At 42.5% G+C, this 21,856-nt stretch overlaps 1 protein-coding gene across 5 annotated transcripts in view; it reads right to left on the reverse strand.

The window, feature by feature from the left end:
* CIT (citron rho-interacting serine/threonine kinase) overlaps positions 1–21,856 on the reverse strand; it is a 171,901-nt gene that overhangs the window by 33,086 nt on the left and 116,959 nt on the right. For all 5 annotated transcript variants that reach the window (XM_033399983.2, XM_033399980.2, XM_004276745.4 and 2 more), the window contains 4 exons: positions 20,228–20,425; positions 10,268–10,321; positions 3,968–4,165; positions 2,742–2,935 (listed from right to left, as the gene is read on the reverse strand). In XM_033399983.2, coding sequence (XP_033255874.1) covers positions 2,742–2,935; positions 3,968–4,165; positions 10,268–10,321; positions 20,228–20,425 — 644 coding nt within the window. The remainder of the gene's footprint in view (positions 1–2,741; positions 2,936–3,967; positions 4,166–10,267; positions 10,322–20,227; positions 20,426–21,856) is intronic.

The raw sequence follows: 21,856 nt of genomic DNA on the forward strand, positions 1-21,856 counted from the left end.
CCGAATTATGTCTTGTTTTCTGACCACGTTCAGCGTGAAGATGTGACCCACTTTAGGCCCTGGGTAAAAATACTCTTCACAGGTAAAGTTCCTGTGAATATATATGCACTTGGAAAGGCTGAAGGCGATAAGGCATCTTTCCAAATGCAACTGGGTTGGAGAAGACGTCACAAGACTGTCACACCCTCCTACGGGAGCAGGAAGGGAATGAGGGCCTGCTGAAGGAACACAGGGTGCAGAGGGCCACGCGAAGCCCCATGTGAGCAAACACTTCCTCTCCTTAAAGTACATGCAAGAGGTGAAGTGTTCTGGGTGCTCCTCAAGAAACTGAAACTTGAACCTGACGGATGTATCAATATCTGTAAATAAGGTGAAAGAATAGAAAAACTGGAAGCAAACTAGAAAAATCACTGCCCCTCCCCCCTTTAGGTCTTATGCTTTGCCGCTTCCACACCTGGGCTTGTACAGGCTCCTCCACTGGCAGCTCTCCTTCCCCACCCGACAAATCCAAATCTTACTCAGACTTCAAGGGTAAACTCAAAGACCACGTCCACCATAGAACCTTTCCCAGTTTCCCTCTCAGAAGCAACCTCTCCTTGTTGTCCCCTAAGCATAAAGGTATTTCTCGCCTGGCACAGCCCACTCTCTATTTTAGGCGTAGTTTACCTCCTCCAGTAGACTCTTAGCCTCTTGAAGACAAGAATTAAGAATTATATTTTACTCATCTCAGGTCCCACATAATACCAAAATAGAGGGAGGAAAGAAACGGGGGTGGGTAGCCAAGACCTTTCACAATTGCCCCTGAAAGTATACATGAAATGTCTTCCCAAGCACAGCCCATGATTACACCTTCCACGTGTGATTGTGAATTTCTTGATGCTATGGTCAGATTCCGTCCCCAAAACTGTCTCTGAAGGATTCTAGAAACAGCTGGCATAAGAGCTGGACTTGCAGGTGGGAGGGAGGGTGTCTGTGTGAGGGCAGCCAGAATGTATGGTGAGGACGGGGGAGCCCAAGAGTTTGGAGGGAAACAGCAACAGAAGGTTGCTGGTCTTAAACCAGTAGTCCCCTTACATGAGCAAGTACCCTGAATGGGAAGATGTCTAAAAGGGGAAGATTTTTACCAGTTTCTCTTGAAACTTATAGGTCCTCTTTGCTTCCAGTCTTTTCTAGTTTGATTTAGCACAGATTATACATCCAAGACAGTGATGAGTCTACTTTATGATCAAGCAAATGTGGGAAATACTAAAATGAATCTGATAGAGTCCTAATAAATGATAAATATTTCCAGGTATAGTTTATCTTGTTTACAGAGTTCAGAGTGGACTTCCCTGGTGACGCAGTGGTTGGGAATCTGCCTGCCAATGCAGGGGACACGGGTTGAAGCCCTGGTCCGGGAAGATCCCACATGTCACGGAGCAACTAAGCCCGTGCGCCACAACTACTGAGCCTGCGCTCTAGAGCCCAAGAGCCACGACTACTGAAGCCCGCGCGCCCTAGAGCCTGTGCGCCACAACTACTGAGCCCATGCACTGCAACTACTGAAGCTCGCACGCCGCAACTACTGAAGCCCACGCGCCTAGAGCCCGTGCTCCGCAACAGGAGAAGCCACCGCAATGAGAAGCCCGTGCACCGCAACTAAGAGTAGCCCCCACTCGCCGCAACTAGAGAAAGCCCGCGTGCAGCAATGAAGACACAACGCAGCCAAAAAAAAGGAGTTGAGAGTACCGCAGGAAGGCAAGTTTCAGAGGAAGGTGATATTAGCGAGGTTATGGGGGGAGGGATAGGATTCAGAAGGGCAGACATGAAGCCACGGGGCGAATACCAGCCCGTAGGTGTCTCTGCACAAACTAAGAAAGGCACGTGTTCTTTAAGACTGTTTACTCCCATCTGTTGGTAAACTGTCATAATATACTGATTTTGTTAGTGCAAAAACTGCTGCTGTGAGCTGTTAAACTGTCATAATAAATCTTCATATCTATGACGTCTTCAGTGCAAACAGCATCCCCAGCAGCATGCTGTACACAACCCTCACACCTGTGACACCGGCAGGAAGGGAATTCTATGCTGGGAGGACTGTGGGAACACAGAGAAAAGATACTACCTGAAATTATTTCCTACCAAGAAATGGAAAAAAAACTTCTTATAGAGCAGTTGTTCTCAAACTGGGGGTGATTTTGCCCCCCAGGGGACACTGGGCAATGTGTGGAGATGTGTGGGGTTGTCACAACAGGAGGAAGGAGCCACTACTCGGGTTTAGTGGGGCAAGCCCAGGGATGCAGCTCGGCATCCTACAGCGCACAGAAGAGTGCCCGCAACAAAGGATCATCTGGCCCGAACTGTCAATAACGCCAAGGTTGGTGTAGAAGGCAGACTTGCGTCACAAATGACCAGGATCGAAACAGTCATGGTCTTGCTACATGGTCACAATGATTAGAAACCCGAGAAAAGAGTTTCTACAAAGAAAGCACTGAGATATTCTCCCTGCTGACTCCCAGGGCCCTGCATGGGGTAAGTGGTCACCATCTACTGCCAAATGGCACTGTCTGTATTTACAGTGAGGATGACAGACCCATTCTGGTTTGCACAAGAGTCTCCCAGTTTTAACACTGAAAGTCTTATGTCCCAGGACACTGCTCAGTGCTGGCCAAGCTGGGACAATCGGTTACCCTGCTGGTAGCTCTGAGCTGGATCCTGCTGCTGTCACCTGCCATTGGCTTTCTACCAACAGGAAGTCCCACCTGCTCTGCTTCTCAGTGTCCAGCATCCTCTGTAATTCTCGAACCCGACACTCAAACTGGGACTTCTCGTCACCAAGGACGCTCCTCCAGGCCTCCCACTGCCGCTCTTTTTCCAGCAGCTCGTCGTTCAGGGCTTCCAGGTCCATGACCTGCTCCTCCAGCATCGTGCAGGTAGTCTTCAGAGCCTCCATCGTCTGCAAATCAGTATCACTGAGTTGTGCTTTGTGTCAAATGAGGATTTCCCAGATGTTACTTTTGTCAGATCAGTTTCAGAAAAGCAGGAGTTTCTAACTATGGTCTGAAAGACACTATCTTTTTCTCCTACAGAATGAGGGGACCAGACAAGAATGGATGAAGGGCCATTTCTGCCGTCATCTTATAGAAAGAACCAGGAGGAAGACCAAGGAAAAGAGACCACACTTAACAATAAAGTGGCTCGGGAATTCCCTGGCGGTCCAGTGGTTAGGACTCTGAGCTCTCACTGCTAAGGGCCAGGGTTCAATCCCTGGTAGGGGAAATAAGATCTCATAGGCCATGTGACACAGCCAAAAAAAAATTTTTTTTAAATAAATACGTAAAAATAAAGTGGCTCACAGAAGCATTCTATTCTATTTTTAATGGTTTTAAATCAAAATCAAAAACAACCACACAAAGGACTTCCCTGGCAGTCCAGTGGTTAAGACTCTGCACTTCCACTGCAGGGGGCACGGGTTCCATAGGGATGGTGGGGAACTAAGATCTTGCATGCTGTGCGGAGCGGCCAAAAAACAAACAAAAAAAACCAAACCAACTAGACACTTCTAAAAGCCATTTTTAAAACCCACAAGCCTTCAAAACACAGACATGGGCTTCCCTGGTGGCACAGTGGTTGAGAATCCACCTGCCGATGCAGGGGGCACGGGTTCGTGCCCTGGTCCGTGAGGATCCCACATGCCGTGGAGCGGCTGGGCCTGTGAGCCGTGGCCGCTGAGCCTGCGCGCCATGGCCGCTGAGCCTGCGTGTCTGGAGCCTGTGCCCCGCAACGGGAGAGGCCACAGCAGTGAGAGGCCCGCGTACAGCAAAAAAAAAAAAAAAAACAAACACAGACATGATTATAAAAAAGAGCCTTTTTACTGGACAGGCTCAGTCTGAGAACCCTTGGGAGAGATGCAACTGGCACCTCCTCTAAAATCTAAAGGGGTTCCAAGTTTCCTGGGGAAGTCTCTGACATTGTTTACAATCCTTACTTGCTTCTGGCTGGTGAGCTGCATCTCCCTCTCCGTGATCTCGCGGCGGAGATGGTCTACTTCACTTCGCAGCTGTACGATCTCATCACTGGCGCCAGAGGCCTCATCAAGTTGTTTGGACAAGTAGAAATTTTGGTTGTTGAGCTCAGCATTGTCCTCCGTCAGCTGGTTTAGCTGCTCCTCCAGGTCTGTGATTACCTAAGAGGAAAGGAATCCGGTTACGCAGACAAGCAAGTTGATCTGAAATGAGAAATTGCTTCTAGAGCCATCAGCACTTGAACCTACATGATAATGACGATCAGTGTGCAGCTCACGTTTGCCCATCCAACCCCTGTGAGCCAAACTCCCACACCCGCCCCCTTAGCGCCCAAACACACATATGCTGTGGGAGAACAAGAAATGTCTCAGATTCTTCTCTGACTCAGGATTCATCGGGAAAATATGGTAAAAACAAATCAATCAAAAGTGCCTGCCATATGGAAGGGGCAACTTTAAATGAGATCAAGTTCATGGACGATAATAGAATGTGGAAAATGCAAACTGAGGAAAGAGGAATAGTAGAGAGACTGGTATCACAATCTGCTAATTAAGCTAAAACGCCCAGGACACCATCTACAGGACATTATCCTGGGAAACAGTCTTAGAAAGCAAAAGAAAGTTCTTATCACGGAAGACTGAGTGAAGGACACTAAGAGTTATTTTAATAATATTTTAGGTAATAAATTTAAGTTCATGCAACAAAAGGAAAAAAAAATTTAAGGGACTCTCAGAATAATCCTGAAAAATAATACTGTATGACAGCATCACTTTAAATGGTTCTTATTATGCAGATGGCTATCAGAAAGTGGGAAGGCATGTATATGAAATTGTCATTTTACTGAGAGAGACTTAATCTGGTTTTACTAAATGATTTCCCTGCTCAATGGCAGAATGATTTCAATTTCAGCGCATTTAGCTTTCCTGTTCTCTTTGCTGAGGTTTAGTACCAGCACTTGCAAAGGGCTTTTATATATAATACTTTAGAAGTTTAAGGGCAATTTTCTAATAATAGTTGGAATGAGGCGCACTGGCGGTAAATTAAATTTTACATAACTAAAAGGAGTAAATTAAAAGGAAATGCCTCTGAGTCTATGGTTAATTATTTCCCATTTTCAAACCCAGAGTAGACTTAGTTTCTGAAATGTTGCCACTGTTTCCATGACTAACTCCCTATTTTAACCTACTTTGACTATCAATTAAAAAAAAATCTTCCCAGGCACATAGAATTAAAGAACGTCAATTAAGTAGATCTGTTCAATGTGGCCACAGCTTTTCATTTTGTTAACTGTGCTGATGAGCTTTTAATGCAGTAAGTGGTCTAGTAATTTGTATTTTAATATCAAAAGCCATGTTAATTCCTACGGTTTGTGTAACGCTATCAGCTACAAGAGGGGGAATAAAGGTTATCTGGTCAGGTTCTTGGCTAAACCTCCTTCATCAGGGTTAAAATAAAAAAAAATTAAAAAAAAAGGAAAAAAACTGCAAGTCTGTCACTCCTAGCAGGCACTTCTGCCTCACAGGGAACCCTGTATCACCCTTTGTGTGACGTGGTTAAATCTCCCGAAAGCAGAAACAATGAGTAAACAATGCAGTAAACCCATTCCTTAAGATGGTTTTCCTCCTAGACTGCAAATGTCTCCACTGTGCTTCCTTCTACCTCTGCCCCCAAAGGAAAACAACAAGACTGATGCGGCAAACTGGCCTGGAAGCTGCGCTATAAAATGGATTCTGGAAGCCCCAAATAAGCCACCTTGAACTTGGCTGGGTTGGTTTCTCCACCTGACACGGAGGTAAATACTATATTGACTACCTCCTCTGTTGCTCTGGTTTTAATGTTTTGGCTTTTTCTTGCGTGCTATTCTACTTTAACGCATCATGTGAAATACATGGGATAAAAATTAGTGACCAAGATGTTGAGGCACCAATGGTGCCCCATGGGGAGCAAACAGACTACAGAAAATCTACCCACATAAGAATATATATGCTGCCAAAATAATTTACTTGTCATTCAAAGACATATTTAAGCCTTTGGGTACCTACTCCCTTTCTTTGACTCATGAAAAAAAAATGCAATTTATAATAAGCCCATTTCTGTCACTTCTTCTCCTCCTCCCCAAATTAGATTATAAAGTGCTAAAGAAGAAACACTCGAAAAAAGTCAGGGAGGTGCCAAGATTACTACTCTCATTTCGACTGGCCACTGGAGTAGGAAGAGTCCTTCTATTTCCTGTCGTCACCCTGTTTTCAAGGGGTCTCTGACTTCTGTTCACACTTTGTGATGACTGGCTCTGTATTCTGTCATCATCTCTATGTTGCCTGTTTGACAAGAGGAGGATTAGGTGCTTGCACGAAAGCAGTCGAGGCCTCGTGAAAGCATGTTAGCGCATTCGGACGTTTCGTATGTCCTTCCTGCCCAAAAGCCGTAACACGTTGAGCTTGTGGCTCTGTGGGAGTTGCCAGAGTGTTAGACACACACAGATATTGGGCGGACCTGAGTAAATTAATGATCTCCATGGTTTAAAAAAAAAAAAAGAATAATGGGCTATCTGTGATTTTGAACCAGGTTATAAGCAAAGAGAATTCTTAGGTCTACTTTGTGGGTATATTCCCTCCACACCGAGGGCAAATGATCTGTTTCCTGTATTAGGAGTCTCTTAAGCTTTCAACCCCAAGGATAGAAGGCAGGAAAGATAAACTGCAAGGCTGATTCCATCTTAGTGGTAAAAAAAAGATGAGGGAGATAGCTTCATAATGCAAGGGCCAGCAGAGCTTTCTTCTATGCTGTTTTTACAGATAAGAGATCTTGGTACAATTCTAACAGAAAACAGGGATATAAAAAAATTATCTACTCTCTGTGTCCAAAAAAAACTTTTTTTAAAGATCTCTATCAGTTGCTTTTTAAGCACACCTCGTGGTTCTGAGATACATGTGTTACCTCTCACACCTGACTGGGCAACCAGCAGAGGGAACGTTACCTGGTAAATGTCCAGGTAAATGTCGGGGGTGAAGACACCAGCCAGACAATGAGTATCGGGCTGAAAAGACACAGGGCTGACATCCTATTTTAATGCCTCATTCCTTCTTGAAGGCAGCTATTTGCATATTATTTATTTTTAATCTTATAGCTGACAGATTGATTCATAATTAAAACCGTGTCATATGCTGGCCCACCAACTCCTCTCCAAAACAGACTTAGGTAGGGTTTTAGGTGCCAGATTGAATCAAGTCCTTTTTTTAAATCTCTTCAAAATATAGAAATGGCCTGAGCTCGAAAATCTTACTGCTCATGAGCTTATTTAAAAAAGCTGCTAACTGGGAGCTCCAATTGATTGAGCTATTATAGGAGTTCCCACTGGTAACAAAGATGACATTTGCCAGCGGCGACAATCCTGGACAGCACCAACGAGAAAGGAACATCTATCGCGCTCTCCTGAAGTGTCTATAAAGCAGCCTTTGAACTTGCGAAAGTATAACTGAGATCTACCATTGCTGCCAAGTGTTGTTCTAAAGTGGTGGTTTTCAAACTTTTTTAAGGAGCAGGACCATTTTCTACACAAGATTCTGTGGTAAATCCAATATAATAAAATGATAATAGCAACCAACACTGATTAGTGCATTCTGTGGGCCAGGCCCTGTACAAACACCAATGCACCATCTAATTCTTACAGGAACCCCAGGTATTATTACCAAGTTTCGGATTCTATGACTCAGTGTTTCCTAGGTTTTACTGTTTCCGAAATCTGAATGTATATTGCAGCTAAGCAGCTGTCTCTCTTCCCTCACCCAGCCCCGCAAAGAGCAGTAATTAAATGAATTATGCATCTTACAATCAATGGTGTATTGGAATTGAGGACATACAATGTCATCTCATTTCATGGACAAAGAAATGGAGCCTCAGGAGTGTAACATCACATAGGTTACCAAGAGACCAATTTAGAATCTGAACCAGTCTACCTGACTCCAGAGCGTGTGTTTTGGACCCCCAAGCTACCCAGCTGCCGTAGCTGAAATGTGGGTGGGGATCACTTTCTTGGGATCCCCCTCCCACTGGGAGAGGCCCCCAAAGGCTTCTTCACAGAATGCCAGGGGTAAGTAAAGGAAGGATTAGAAGTCACTGTGCCAGAAAAAGCAAATTGGAGGGATAAAGAGAGTACAAAAGTTACATAAGAAAGTAACCAAATTTGTTCTACATATTGGTATATTCCATTAAAACTACACTTGCAATTTTAAAAATGGGGGGGGAGGGAGGATTACAAAGGCACGCAAGGAAACTCTTGAGGGTGATGACTATGTTTGTTATTTTGATTGTTTTGCTGGTTTCACAAATATACACACATTTCAAAACTCATCAGGTTATTGTACTCTGATTATTCCTTAAGCTGTAAAAAAAAAAAAAAAAAAAGATGTTTAAAAAAAAAAAGATGAAAAAAGGAGAAAAGAAAACTCCAGATGAATGGAACAGGATTACTGACGTACACATTTAAAATGCATCCAAGTTTATTTTAGGAAAAAATAGTAATGTTAAAAAAAAAGTCACAGTCCTAAAATGATCTATATTTTATTCAGTGATCATTTATGAGCATGTATGTAATATAAGCACATAACGCTTGTGTAAAATAAGAAACCAAGATAATAAACTAAAAAAGTAAGGCAAAAGAGTAGAGGAACAGAATGCATCAATTCCTCAAGGAAGGGAAGAAATCAACAGATAATGTTAAGGCAAGCTCACCCTAGATCCAGCCACTGGCAACAGGAAATAGACCTAAACTCCATCTGCCAGGTACCTACTAGAGTGAAACAGAGGCACGTCCCATGACCTAGCTATTCCACTCTTGGGTATATGCTCATCAGAAACAAGGCCTTATAGCCGTCAAAGGACCTGTACAAGAATGTTCCTAATAGCTTTATTCCTACCAGAAACAACCCAAACATCCATCAACAGGCGAATGGATAAACGAACTTCAGTTCTATACGCACACTGGAAACACGACACCGTAATTAAAATATAACAAAATCTCGATGGATGCAACAACATGGATGAACCTCAGAGACAATTTAAGGAACAAAAAAAGCTAAACTCAAAAGACCACATCTTCTATGATTCCATTTATATGAAGTTCAAGAACAGGAAAAACTAAGGTGTGGTATCAGAGGTCAGAATACTGGTTACCCTTAGGGCAAAGGACGCTGATGGGAAGAGGAGAGGAGGGAACCTTCTGGGAGCTGAAAAGTTATGTATCTTGATCTTTGTTGTGGTTACACAAGTTGTCTATACACATACAAATCTATCCAGCTATATGCTTAATATTAGTTGCACTTCATGTACTTTGTTGTGTGCATTTTATATCTAAATGAAGCGGGGGGAAAGAGGGGGGGAGCATATACCAGGACTTAATGCCCCATTTATAGTAGGTAAGGAGGAAAGAAGGAGTTCATTACAAGAAAAGAAAATATGCCTATAGGAGGTGGAGGGGTGTTTCTGGAAATTTACAGATGCAAACAATACAAATGGAGACAAGCTGACTGAGAACTGCCTAAGGAGGTAACAGAGCAATGAAAGGACCAAAGAAAGGAGGTAGAACCATGAATAAGGACAACATCCCTCCCTTCTGAAAGGGGCCTATTTTAATCCCTCTCTCTGATCAAAAATAGACTCTGAGTTTCCACTGATCCTACCCTATTACATAACCTATGAATGATGCTTATCTGCTCCTGGAATTGACTTCTCTCAATAGAAATAACGACTCCCAAAGAGTCCTAGATTCTGAATTTGCATGTTAGGAAGCCAGATTTTGCCTGTTAGGAAGTTAACACTTGTAGATTCCCCAGAAGAAGAACTTGTTGGTCTTCCCTCTCTGTAGAGGCAGTAGGGTGGAGAAGCCTGACATGTCTAACTGCCCCTTACCATCTGGGGCCAGTCTCAGACAGAACCTTCTAGATTGGAGAAGGAAGGGGAGCTCCAATGGGACTTTTGTTGCAGCTACTGAGATCTATTAGTGGTTCTGCAGTGAGAATTATTTTGACCATTCCAACAAGCCTTCCCCAAACACGAAGAATGGTTTAATTTTTTTTAAACTGGCAGGAACACAAGACACTGAAGTTATCTGAGGCTCAGAAACTTCCAAATCAGTTTGACCACATTAACTGCTTCAATTTGAAAGTTTATATCAAAAATCAGTCACTGATATTAGAATGAGATGTCCCCCTTTCCTTCTCAGTTTTAGTTTCATGTTATTTTCATCATCTTTGGTTAATACTCACAGTACAGCTGTTACGAAGGGCATCAAATTTGCGCTGGATTTCATCTCTATGTGCCTAAAAGGTAAGAAGTTGATTATAAATTTTTCATAGGGTGGAATACAATTCTACATGCTATGGGTCAAATAAAGAAAATCACAATTTGTCTAAAAAAGCCAAGAACGCTGTTGCAGCTGCCCCAGCACCTTTTTTTCAAAGAATTAATCAAGTCATACCCAACAGGAGAAGCAAAGTTACAGGAATACACAATGCCTATTAATAACATTAACTATTTAGACCACACATCACACCCTGTACAAATATATATTTAACATTCAGATTAAAACTAGGCACTAGTGGAAGAAAGGAAAAAAACATAGGATGAAGTTTTACTCTCTTTTATTTGTCTTCCTCCCCATTCTTTTTTTTTTTTTTTTTTTGCGGTACGCGGGCCTCTCACTGTTGTGGCCTCTCCCGTTGCGGAGCACAGGCTCCGGACGCGCAGGCTCAGTGGCCATGGCTCACAGGCCCAGCCGCTCCATGGCATGTGGGATCTTCCCGGACCGGGGCACAAACCCATGTCCCCTGCATCGGCAGGCGGACTCTCAACCACTGCGCCACCAGGGAAGCCCTTCCTCCCCATTCTTAATCTTTTCCTCTTCCCTCCAATTGGCTGCCCACCACTGCCCCACCCCCGCCCCCAAGGCTTCTCCCAAGAAAGACACAAACACACATATACAGGACAATAGCCAGGACAAAGTAGGGACTTTTGAAAAATTAAATCCAAAGCTGCTGAGATTCAGAAACCCTACGTAGACCCTGAAGTAAATATAAAGATTTTCACCAAGGCAGAGGCGCTCTAAACCAGTAGCATTCATTCAGCTGACAAGAATATTTTGAGTACATACTACATGGCAGACACTATGGCAAGATACAGCATATCTGGCCTCACCTTCATTCTGGTGCGGACAGGTAGAAAATAAACAAGGGCAGGATTACAAACAGTGACAAGTGTTATGAAGGAACAGTGACAAGTGTTATGAAGGGCCTAGGGAAAAAGAATAAGGGGGGAGAAAAAGAACTCACTTAGATGGGGCAGTCAAGGAGGGCTTCTCTGAAGAGCTGACATTTAAACTGAAACCTGCAGGGTGATGAGGAGCCAGCCATGCAAAGAACAGAAAAGAGCAGAGGGAACAGCATCTGCAAAAACCCTGAGGCAAGAAAGGGTTTGGTGCATTTGGGGAACAAAAAAGGACCTGAGTGGCTAGAGCAGTTTTTTACACTTCAAGCTGTGACTCGAGAGTGAAGATGTCAAGTCAAATTTTTTTGGTTTGTTTTATCCAATGAAATGGAATAAACAGGATACATTAGAAAACATCCGAATGTACCTTGGAGAGTAAAGGTAAGCACCATTGTTGGAAACTTGTTTCAGATACCATAAGTCATCAAGTTTAAGTTGCTATCAATTGTAAGATTTACCACAATTTTATGTAACATTAAGAAAAAGAAGTACTGCCAATGAAACTATGACATGTTTATGTCCTTATGACTACAGAATCATATACAGGCTATAAGATGCATCCTGATTATCCACCTTAAAACTCATTGAAACTCAGTATATAGGATCCCTTGTATGAGACTGCAAGGTAAGATGTATTCTTCTGTGGACTGTGGCCAAAGAACAAAAGAGGGAAAATGTGGCCCAAGCTGATGGTAGAGAGGCAGGCCCAGACCAAGAATCTTTTTTTTTTTTTTTTTTTGTGGTACGCGGGCCTCTCACTGTTGTGGCCTCTCCCGTTGCGGAGCACAGGCTCTGGACACTCAGGCTCAGCAGCCATGGCTCACGGGCCCAGACACTCTGCGGCATGTGGGATCTTCCCGGACCGGTGCACGAACCCGTGTCCCCTGCATCGGCAGGTGGACTCTCAACCACTGCGCCACCAGGGAAGCCCAGACCAAGGATCTTGAAGGCCAAGAAAAGAGTTTGGATTTCATTCAAAATGCAATTAATTGGAGGCCAACAGAGGTTTTAAAATGCAGAGTGACATGGCCTGGTTGTCGTTTTGTGGATGCTGCAGGAAGAACAGAGCAAAACAGGACAAATGTAGAAGGAAGTTCAAAAACTACTGAGGAGGTCGCTGCTGTCATTAAAGGAAGAGAGGATGGTGGCTTGGAGCTGGACGTGACAGAAGATGCAGAGAAGTGGATGGAGGTGAGATCTCTTTTGGAAGCACAGGTAATAAGACTTGTTGATGGACATGGGGGCCAAGGGTTCCTTAATGGACTTTTGATTTGGAAGACAAGGTAGATTACGGCACCATTTGCTTAGCTATGAAAGCCCAAAGAAGAATCCAGTTTGAGGCCGAGGAAAATGTGGTCCTTCGCTTTAAAAAAAAATAAAAAATAATCATCTCTATCGGAGATTAATAAGTAATAAATGCTGGAGAGGGTGTGGAAAAAAGGGAACCCTCCTACACTGTTGGTGGGAATGTAAATTGATGCAGCCACTATGGAGAACAGTATGGAGGTTCCTTAAAAAAATAAAAATAGAGCTACCATATGATCTAGCAATCCCACTCCTGGGCATATATCCAGAGAAAACTCTTAATTCAAAAAGATATATGCACCCCAGTGTTCATAGCAGCACTATGTACAATAGCCAAGACATGGAAACAGCCTAAATGTCCATCAGCAGATGAATGGATAAAGAAGATGTGGTATATACACAATGAATACTACTCAGGCATAAAAGAAGAATGAAATAATGCCTTTTGCAGCCACATTGGATGGACCTAGAGATTATCATACTAAGTGAAGTAAGTCAGACAGGGAAAGACAAATATCATATGATATCATTTATATGTGGAATCTAAAGTATGATACAAATGAACTTATTTAGAAAACAGAAACAGACTCACAGACATAGAAAACAAACTTATGGTTACCAAAGGGGAAAGGGCAGGGATAAATTAGGAGTTTGGGATTAGCAGATATAAACTACTACATACAAAATAGATAAACAACAAGGTCCTACTGTATAGCACAGGGGACTATATTCAATATCTTCTAATAAATCAAAATGGAAAAGAATATTTAAAAAAATGTAGCTGAATCAATTTGCTGTACACCAGAAACACAATACTGTAAATCAACTATACTTCAATTTTTTTAAAAAAAGAAAAAGGTCTACAAGAGAAGTAAGTCAAAAAATTCAGCACCTAGCCTGTCAATGCAGGGGACACGGGTTTAAGCCCTGGTCCGGGAAGATCCCACATGCCGCAGAGCAGCTAAGCCTGTGTGCCACAACTATTGAGACTGCGCTCTAGAGCCCACGAGCCACAACTACTGAGCCCGAGTGCCACAACTGCTGAAGCTGCGTGCCTAGAGCTCATGCTCTGCAACAAGAAGCCATGCAGTGAGAAGCCCGTGCACCGCAACGAGGAGTAGCCCCCACTCGCCACAACTAGAGAAAGTCCATGTGCAGCAATGAAGACCCAACGCTGCCAAAAATAAATACATACATACATAAATAAATAAATTTAAAAGAAAAATTCAGCACCTAATTTAACTGTGATGTATTCTCTAAATATGTCTATTTTGCCATAGATTTATATTTTAAGTTTTATAACAGCAGATTAGCCACCACAGAAAAAAAGATTAGTGAACTTGAAGACATAGCAACAGAAACTATCCAAGATGAAATACACAAAGAAAAAAAAAAAGACGTAAAAAATGAACAGAGCATCAATGAGCTGTGAGACAACTCCAAGGAGCCTGATATACATGTAATCAAAGTCCCTGAAGGAGTGTAGGGGTGAGACAGAAAAAAATATTTGAAGAAATAATGGCCACAAATTTTCCAAAGTCAATGAAAAAATAAATCCATAGATGCAAAAAGTTAAATGAGCCCTAAGCACAGGAAACATGAAGGAAATTAAGCTAAATCACATCATAATCAAACTGCTTAAAACCAGTAATACAGAGAGAAAAAGCTTGGGCTTCCCTGGTGGCGCAGTGGTTGAGAGTCCACCTGCAGATGCAGAGGATATGGGTTCATGCCCTGGTCCGGGAAGATCCCACATGCCGCGGAGCGGCTGGGCCCGTGAGCCGTGGCCGCTGGGCCTGCGCGTCCGGAGCCTGTGCTCCCCAACGGGAGAGGCCACAACAGTGAGAGGCCCGCGTACCGCAAAAAAAAAAAAAAAAAAAAGAAAAAAGAAAAAGCTTAAAACCAGCCAGAGAAAAAAGACAAGTTACTTATAGAGAAACAAAGAGAAGAAAGATTTCTCCCAGTGAGGTTGGAGGGGTTTTGGAGGGGCGTAAGCTAGAAGACAGTGGAGCAACATCTTTAAAGTACTGAAAGGAAAACAAAAACAAAAATCTGTCAAGCTAGAATTCTATACCCAGCAAAAATGTCTTTCAAAAATGAAGGCGAAATAAAGACCTTTCCAGACACACAAAAGCTGAAAGAATTTGCCACCCACACACCTGTACTATAAGAAATGTTAAAGGAAGTCTTTCAGGCAGAAGATGACAACCAGAGACTTAAATCTACACAAAAGAATGAAGAGGACTGGAAAAATGTAAAACAAAACAAAAATCAGTAATTGCACAGACGGACTTACAGATTCATAAATTAAGAGTTATCACTTAGAATCAACTCAAATAATTAGCCCCTATTTTCATGAACTAATTTAATAGATTATGATTTTTTCCCCAAAACTGTGTTTTGCCTAATAATGATATGAGAGATTTATTAATTTAATGGGGCAAGAATACAATTTATCCAAATTAGGAACGTGGCTATTTGTGTCACTGATAAATCTCATTTGTGAGTATCCTAAAGGAAGAATCCTTAGGTTAGTAAACTCTAGAGCAGGAATGAACAACTTTTTTCTTGTAAGGATCAGATAGTAAATATTTTTGGCTTTGAAGGCCACTCAGTCTCTGTCACAACTACTCAACTCTGCCCTCACAGCACAAAACCACCCACAGACAATATGTACACAAATGGGTGTGACTGTGTGTCAATAAAACTTTATTTACAGGAAGCAGACTAAATTTGGCCCACTGGCTATAGCTTGCCAACCTCTATTCTAAATGACTATTTGGTGTGAAATTACTCAGACAGAAACAGGAAGCTGAAGGTGGAGTTAACTTTTTCAAAGCCTAAGCAATGATTATAAAAAAGCTTTCTGGCCTAGACTGAGGGATAGAAGACCTATTCCACTTTCTGACTAATAGCAAAGTTTCCAAATAACACCACACCAGTAGAAACTTGCCTAACTGACCCACAGTAGCCTGAAATTTCAATCACTAATATTTCTATTATAATTTACCATCATGAGGCCTTTGGATCACTCTGACACATCAAATGACACTCCTCTTTGAGGGTATAATGTAAGGAACCACCATCATTATGGCTTTTGATTTATTATTGACTGAAATATAAACACAAAATGTAGTTGTGACTGTTGTGACTGCTGGAAGTACTGTAACAATCATTGAACTGATCTGAGCTTTAAAATGACAAGAAACATGTTTTATGTTCCTTTGAAATAAGTTGTAAAACAAATGCACAAAAAGCAAAAGGTCACATTATATATAAAGGTAATAAAATATGTAAGACAAGCTTTGGATTCTCTCAATGAAATATCTGAGTGTTAATTAGGTGTTAGAAGCTACAGGGAATAAATATTTACCCTCTTAAAAATTACTGAGGACCCCAAAGGGCTTTTGTTTATGTGAGTTATATCTATCTCTATTAACCACATTAGAAGTTAAAGCAGATTTTTTCAAATATTTATTATTTTTTTAAATAAAAGTATTGCTTTTGCACCATCGGTGCAAATGTTAACACAATGAAAAACGCCACATGACAGCTTAGTATTATTATGAAAATAACCTGAACTTGGGGACCCCCCACGGAGCCACAGACACCCCCCACAACTTGAGAACCACTGACCTAGGGGTTGGGTGGCAAGAGGCAGAAGGGACAGGCTGCATCCTGGAAATCAGAGAGGCACTCACTTTGGGGAGTATTTATGTCTTCTTTAATTTTAAGGAAAGTTACAAGAGGAATGAAGAAAAGAGAACTATTATGCAACCTTGATGAGAGAAAATACCTGTAGAACTGTGAAAAGGAAACATTAGGTGTCTGACCGCCTTCTGGGATCCACGGTCAGGATCCTAGAACACAGGCTTCCACACATCCACCCCTTTCCCTGGGAAGGCAGGCACCAAGCAACACTGTCACCTTAAGTGACCCAATTTCACATCTCGCCTATCATGCCGATGGGTTACTAATTCAATACAACAATTGATAGTTATGTAAAAGAGAAAAAGAGAGCGTGCACTGACTAATGATTTTAACAAATCAAAGAGGATGACTCTGGGATCCCACCATCACGCTCTGCTGGGAGAATCCCTTTCTGGAGTGTCTCTAGCTTTTGACTTGATTATTCAGCATTAGTCATTTAACAAAATTAGTAAAAGAACGTGAGGACAGGGACATGAAACGTGTTCGTGGGGCCATGCTGGTGGGCACGAAGCCCACACGGTTCCTCTACCCCGCGGCCCCATTCAGAGCAACGCTCCCATCATGTCGCACGTCTGCATGCAATGAAGTGTGCAAGCTCAAATTCTCTTCCACAGAAGAAGGCACTACACGGAGTCTTTTTTTTTTTTTTTAAAGATTTTTTTGATGTGGACCATTTTTAAAGTCTTTATTGAATTTGTTACAATATTGCTTCTGTTTTATGTTTTCGTTTTTTGGCCCCAAGGCATGCGGGATCTTAGCTCCCCAACCAGAGATTGAACCCACACCCCCTGCGCTGGAAGGCGAAGTCTTAACCACTGGATCGCCAGGGAAGTCTCTACATGGAGTTATAAATTTCAATTCCAGGTGGAAAATTCTCTCTTCCACCAATAAGCACTGAAGCATCTTAAAAGCATGACTTTTTGTTTAAATCTGACTCTCTTGCTGCTGTCCACCTTGACTCAATCTCAGCTTTTAATGGCCAGTGAATTTCAATGCAAATGCAATTGACAGGGTGGGTAAAGGGAGAATGGGAAAAAAGAAAGCCTGAGGAAGACCAACAATGGCAACTGGTGGCCTCTGCCACACTTCTTCAATGGAGAGCTTCCATTTAACTGTGCTCCATCAATTTTTGGCCCAGGGGCAGAAGCCAAACAGGGTAACTGCTCCCCTCCCAGGTGAGGAGGTGGCCACCTCTTAGAATTAAAGCAATAATAGCCCATTTGACTATTTCCTTTTCTTGATAAAACAGCCTACTATGAAGCAAACAAGCCTCCTAGGAGATCATTTTAGATCCAGCTGGTTGAATTTGATTGATGCTTACGTTGGCTCTGAACTTGGGCCAGAACAATGTGAGAGGGAGAGTCAGGGTACTGCATCTGTGACCATTTTCTCTCTCTCTCTCTCAGAAAATACATTCTTCAGAACAAATTCAACAAAGCCATTCAGGCAACAGCCACCTGTGGTCCATGACCAGATTTATGGGACATAATCAAGAGGAGGGGAGAGGAAAAACCCACAGCCTTCAAACTGAACTGAGGCAAATTGACGTGAGGTTTGGATTCCTGCATGATGGGTTTATGAACAGCTGTTTGACCAAAGGCACTTTCCTGTCATCATTGTGAACAAGCCCTATTTTCCAAGGGATCCTCATCTGTGAGAGTCGTAGAGCCCTAGTTTCCAGACCTAGGGAGGTTTGTTTCTTTCTTTCTTTCTTTTTTTTTTTTTTAAGATGCTCTGAGGCAGTGATCTCATCTGACTAAATTAAGTCGTGACTTGCTGCCGTGCAGGCGTCCAGCAGCCATTAGACACAGCACATTCCAACCAGCAGCAAGACAGGACTGAAAGACTAATTTCCCCACAAATAAACAGCAGCGACACAAGCTCTACTGTATACCCTCCTCCTTCCAAACGGGCAGGGTAAGACACGTGACCACCGCCTCCCTCCCAATTCCAACAGAGTAGAGAGGTAAATGTTTCCTTCTCCTCCACTCCACGGTAAAAGGATTTGAGGGATTACAGGCCAGTCCCCTGGGGAGAAAAAGCTAAAGACACAGCACTAGGCGCACAGTGAGGACTCATTAAGTACAGATTAAATGACTGACGTCTCCTTCTTTCAGAGCTGGGGTGGTTCATGTGGGGGGAAATATTAATATACAAGGCATTAAATATAATAGTGGTTGGATTTTAGGTGTCTCTTTTAGCAGCTAAGAAATGCCATCTGGCTGTCTCTCTCCACATCCACCCCACTCCAGAAAGTGTATACGCCTTCTTGGCATATATATTCATTTCATTCTTACCTCCATTTTTTTCTTCTATGATTTCTTTTCTCTTAGACTTTTCTTTCTTATTCTATCCTGTTATACTGTTTTGTATCTTTCCAAACTGTTTCCAATCCATTTTTGAAACAGGGCAGAATATAAACAAAGAGACACTAACTATTTTCTCCAAACCAAATACTAGGGGCACATGGCATCATTTAATGAGTGTTTTCATAGAGAAAACATTGGAAACTAAGGTTGCAACCAATATCTGAACTTGGCATAAGTCCTGGAAAATCTAGGATGCACAAGCATCTTCTACAAAGGAGTTACTCTGTATCCCCAGAATCCTGGAAGGCCCTGTATCCTGGACTGGTCCATAAAGACCCTGGCACTCTCAGGTCATGTTCCCAATTTGGTCCCCAAACACCCAACAGTGGTAGATAACTTCTAAGAAGGAAATTAGTTAAAAATATATATATTTTTATATATATATATATATATATATATATGTATATACACATACACACACGTATTAGTTTTAAACAGGGTAAATCATAAGCAACAAAAGTGCATGGTCATCTGCAGAAGTAACCCTACTCTAAGAGATGTTTAGAGGTGTTTGCTGATGGAGATGGGGACAGGATCCAAAATGAATCAGAATGAATAAGATACCCATCTGGTACCTTATTGAAAAAGACTCTGAACATCAGCTGCACTGTGCCCTGCCCACAGAAGGGGGTACCCTGACCAGCAGGCATGAGTGTGCCCGTCCGCTTGGCAAGTACAGTATGTTACCATTAGAAATGTACGCACTTGGTTGATACCAGCCATTATACTCATTCAGCTCTCTATGCCCAGAGTCCAGGTCCACCAAGCAGCCTTCCAAGAGAAATGGGATTTATAAGTAGATTTCTCTGAAGGGGAAGAACGTGAAGATTATCCTGGTCAACTTGGCGGTTGTATTTCCCTCTGTAAAACTGGTAAATTGGCATTTTTACATGTAAAATTCTGTCAGTTTTGTTAGCCTGGGTCAGTCCGTGTGAGAAGGATCAACTGTGGGAGGTTGGCCAACGAAGTCACATTTTGAGACTTGCAGAAAGAACTAAGGTCTAAATCCAGGGGCCGCCCACCAACAATATACCTCCTGAGAACACTCTTCATGTGAGCAAACCAGTCTCTCAGAAAGAGCAGGGAAGCCAGGTCCCTTTTAGAGAAACAATCTCTCATTCATTAGAATCATTTCCATCCAGAACCTACCAAATGCATACTATAAAGACTCGAAACAGAATCTACAGCTTGAAAAAAAAAAAAGGAACACAAATGAGGTTAACCAAAACAAAAACAAAAATATGGTAGAAAGACTACTGTAAGATATAAGATTATTATTTTTTTAATGTTTATTGAAAACTAAAGTAGAAGACCCAAGTAAACAGACTTTGGTTAAGCTAAAGTTTAAAATATAGTGATGATTATTTTAAAAAGAGGGAAATGCATAAATAAAGGAGGGACTTTTCAAGATCCTTAGGAAAGCTCAGATATTGCCCAGTTGATCTAGTTTACTAATTCCAAAGAGGAAGCAGCCTACATAAGCCAATTTTCTTCCCATTAAGCATCCCTCTGGTTTATTTTTTCTCTCTTGGCATTTCTGAGGGTGAGCAAATATTCTCAGCTCTACACTCATCCTACCGTGAGCGCCTGGATCTCTTCTTCTGCTTCCGCTGTTGTCTCTTCCAGCTCTGTCTTTGCCTGGCGGAGCTGGCTCTCCAGAGCTGCCCGGGCTGCCTGCAGGGCTGTCAGCTGAGACTCGCGCTCCTGCAGAGAGAGCTGCAGCTCCGTGAGCTGACGCTTGAGCTCCAGTTTCTGCTCCTCATGCTCTAGACTGACCTGAGACAGAGAGAGAGATGCTCGTTGACCTCAACTGAAGAGAAAGCCAAGACGCAACCTGCCATGCAATCTGCATCTTAAATTTGGTCATGGAATCAAATTCTCAGCACTCAACCGAGAAGGAAAAAAAATGCAATAAAACAGCTCTGACTTCGATAAGTCTCAAAAATCAACAGGAGTGAGAACACATAAGAGTATATACAACATATATTATCAATACAAACCATCCCTTCCTTTCATATATTTGAATGCTTGGGAAAGCAAGAATCCCCTATGAAAATGATGGTTGTTCTTATTAGAAAAACGTTTAAATAACATTGTATTAGTAACAAGGACACCTTTAGAATGGGAGTACAAGTGGAACAACAGACTGAATTCTACTTATTTTAAATATTTCTGCTCTGATTTGTTCTGATTAGGTAACCCAAATGAAGGTCATATTGTGTACTAATCATTCTTCCCTCCATCTGCCCATCTATCCATCTATCTACTCAACCTTTCGTCCATTCAAGAAAAATTTATTTGGGACTTCCCTGGTGGTCCAGTGGGTAAGACTCCACGCTCCCAATACAGGGGGCCCGGGTTTGAATCCCTGGTCGGGGAACTAGATCTCACATGCACGCCGCAACTAAGAATCCATATGCCGCAACTAAGAAGTCCGAATGCTGCAACTGAAGATCCCGCATGCTGCAACTAAGACCCGGCACAGCCAAAATAAATAAATAAATAATGAATAAATAAATAAGTATTAAAGGTACTCACTATTAACATAAAAAAAAGAAAAAATAAAATTTACTTGGCAAATTCTGTGTAAAAGGAAATACGGAGATGAAAAACAGTCTCTGCCTTCAAGTTGGGGAGAAAAATAAAAACCAACCATTGCCATACATTGTGGTCGAGTGCAATGGTCAGGAGATGCAGGGATGTGATGGGAACACAGCAGAGGGGAGAGGAGGTGACTGGGGATCTCTGTGTTGAAGAATCCAGGAGCCAAACAAGCAGCTAAGAAGGGAAAGAAAATTCCAAGCAGAGGAAGCAAGATGTCCAAGGCATGGAGATGTGGGAGACCCCGGCACATCTGCTGACGTCACCAACACTGACAAGCTGTCCTAGGGACCAGACCCTGCGTCAGACATGGGGATGCCAAGCAAATAAGAGATGCTTGCTGCCCTTGGAGAGCCCACTGAAAGCAAAAGGGTACAAGCTAAACGTGAAAGGCCACGGGGACCCAAAGGAGACATCCCCTCCAGCTCCAAGGGGATGGAGAAGGCTCCCTGGAAAAGGTGACACCCAAGTCCCAAAGGCCATAGGCATGAAGAGGAGAAAGACTTTAAAAGACTCAGCCTAGAGAACTGACAGGATGTAGTGGTTAACTCAGAGTGGGACAGAGAACAAAGGACAGAGAGGAGGCAAATGTGACACCTACGTTGC

Source organism: Orcinus orca, chromosome 15, assembly GCF_937001465.1.
Source record: "Orcinus orca chromosome 15, mOrcOrc1.1, whole genome shotgun sequence".
In the NCBI taxonomy this organism is placed as follows: domain Eukaryota; kingdom Metazoa; phylum Chordata; class Mammalia; order Artiodactyla; family Delphinidae; genus Orcinus; species Orcinus orca.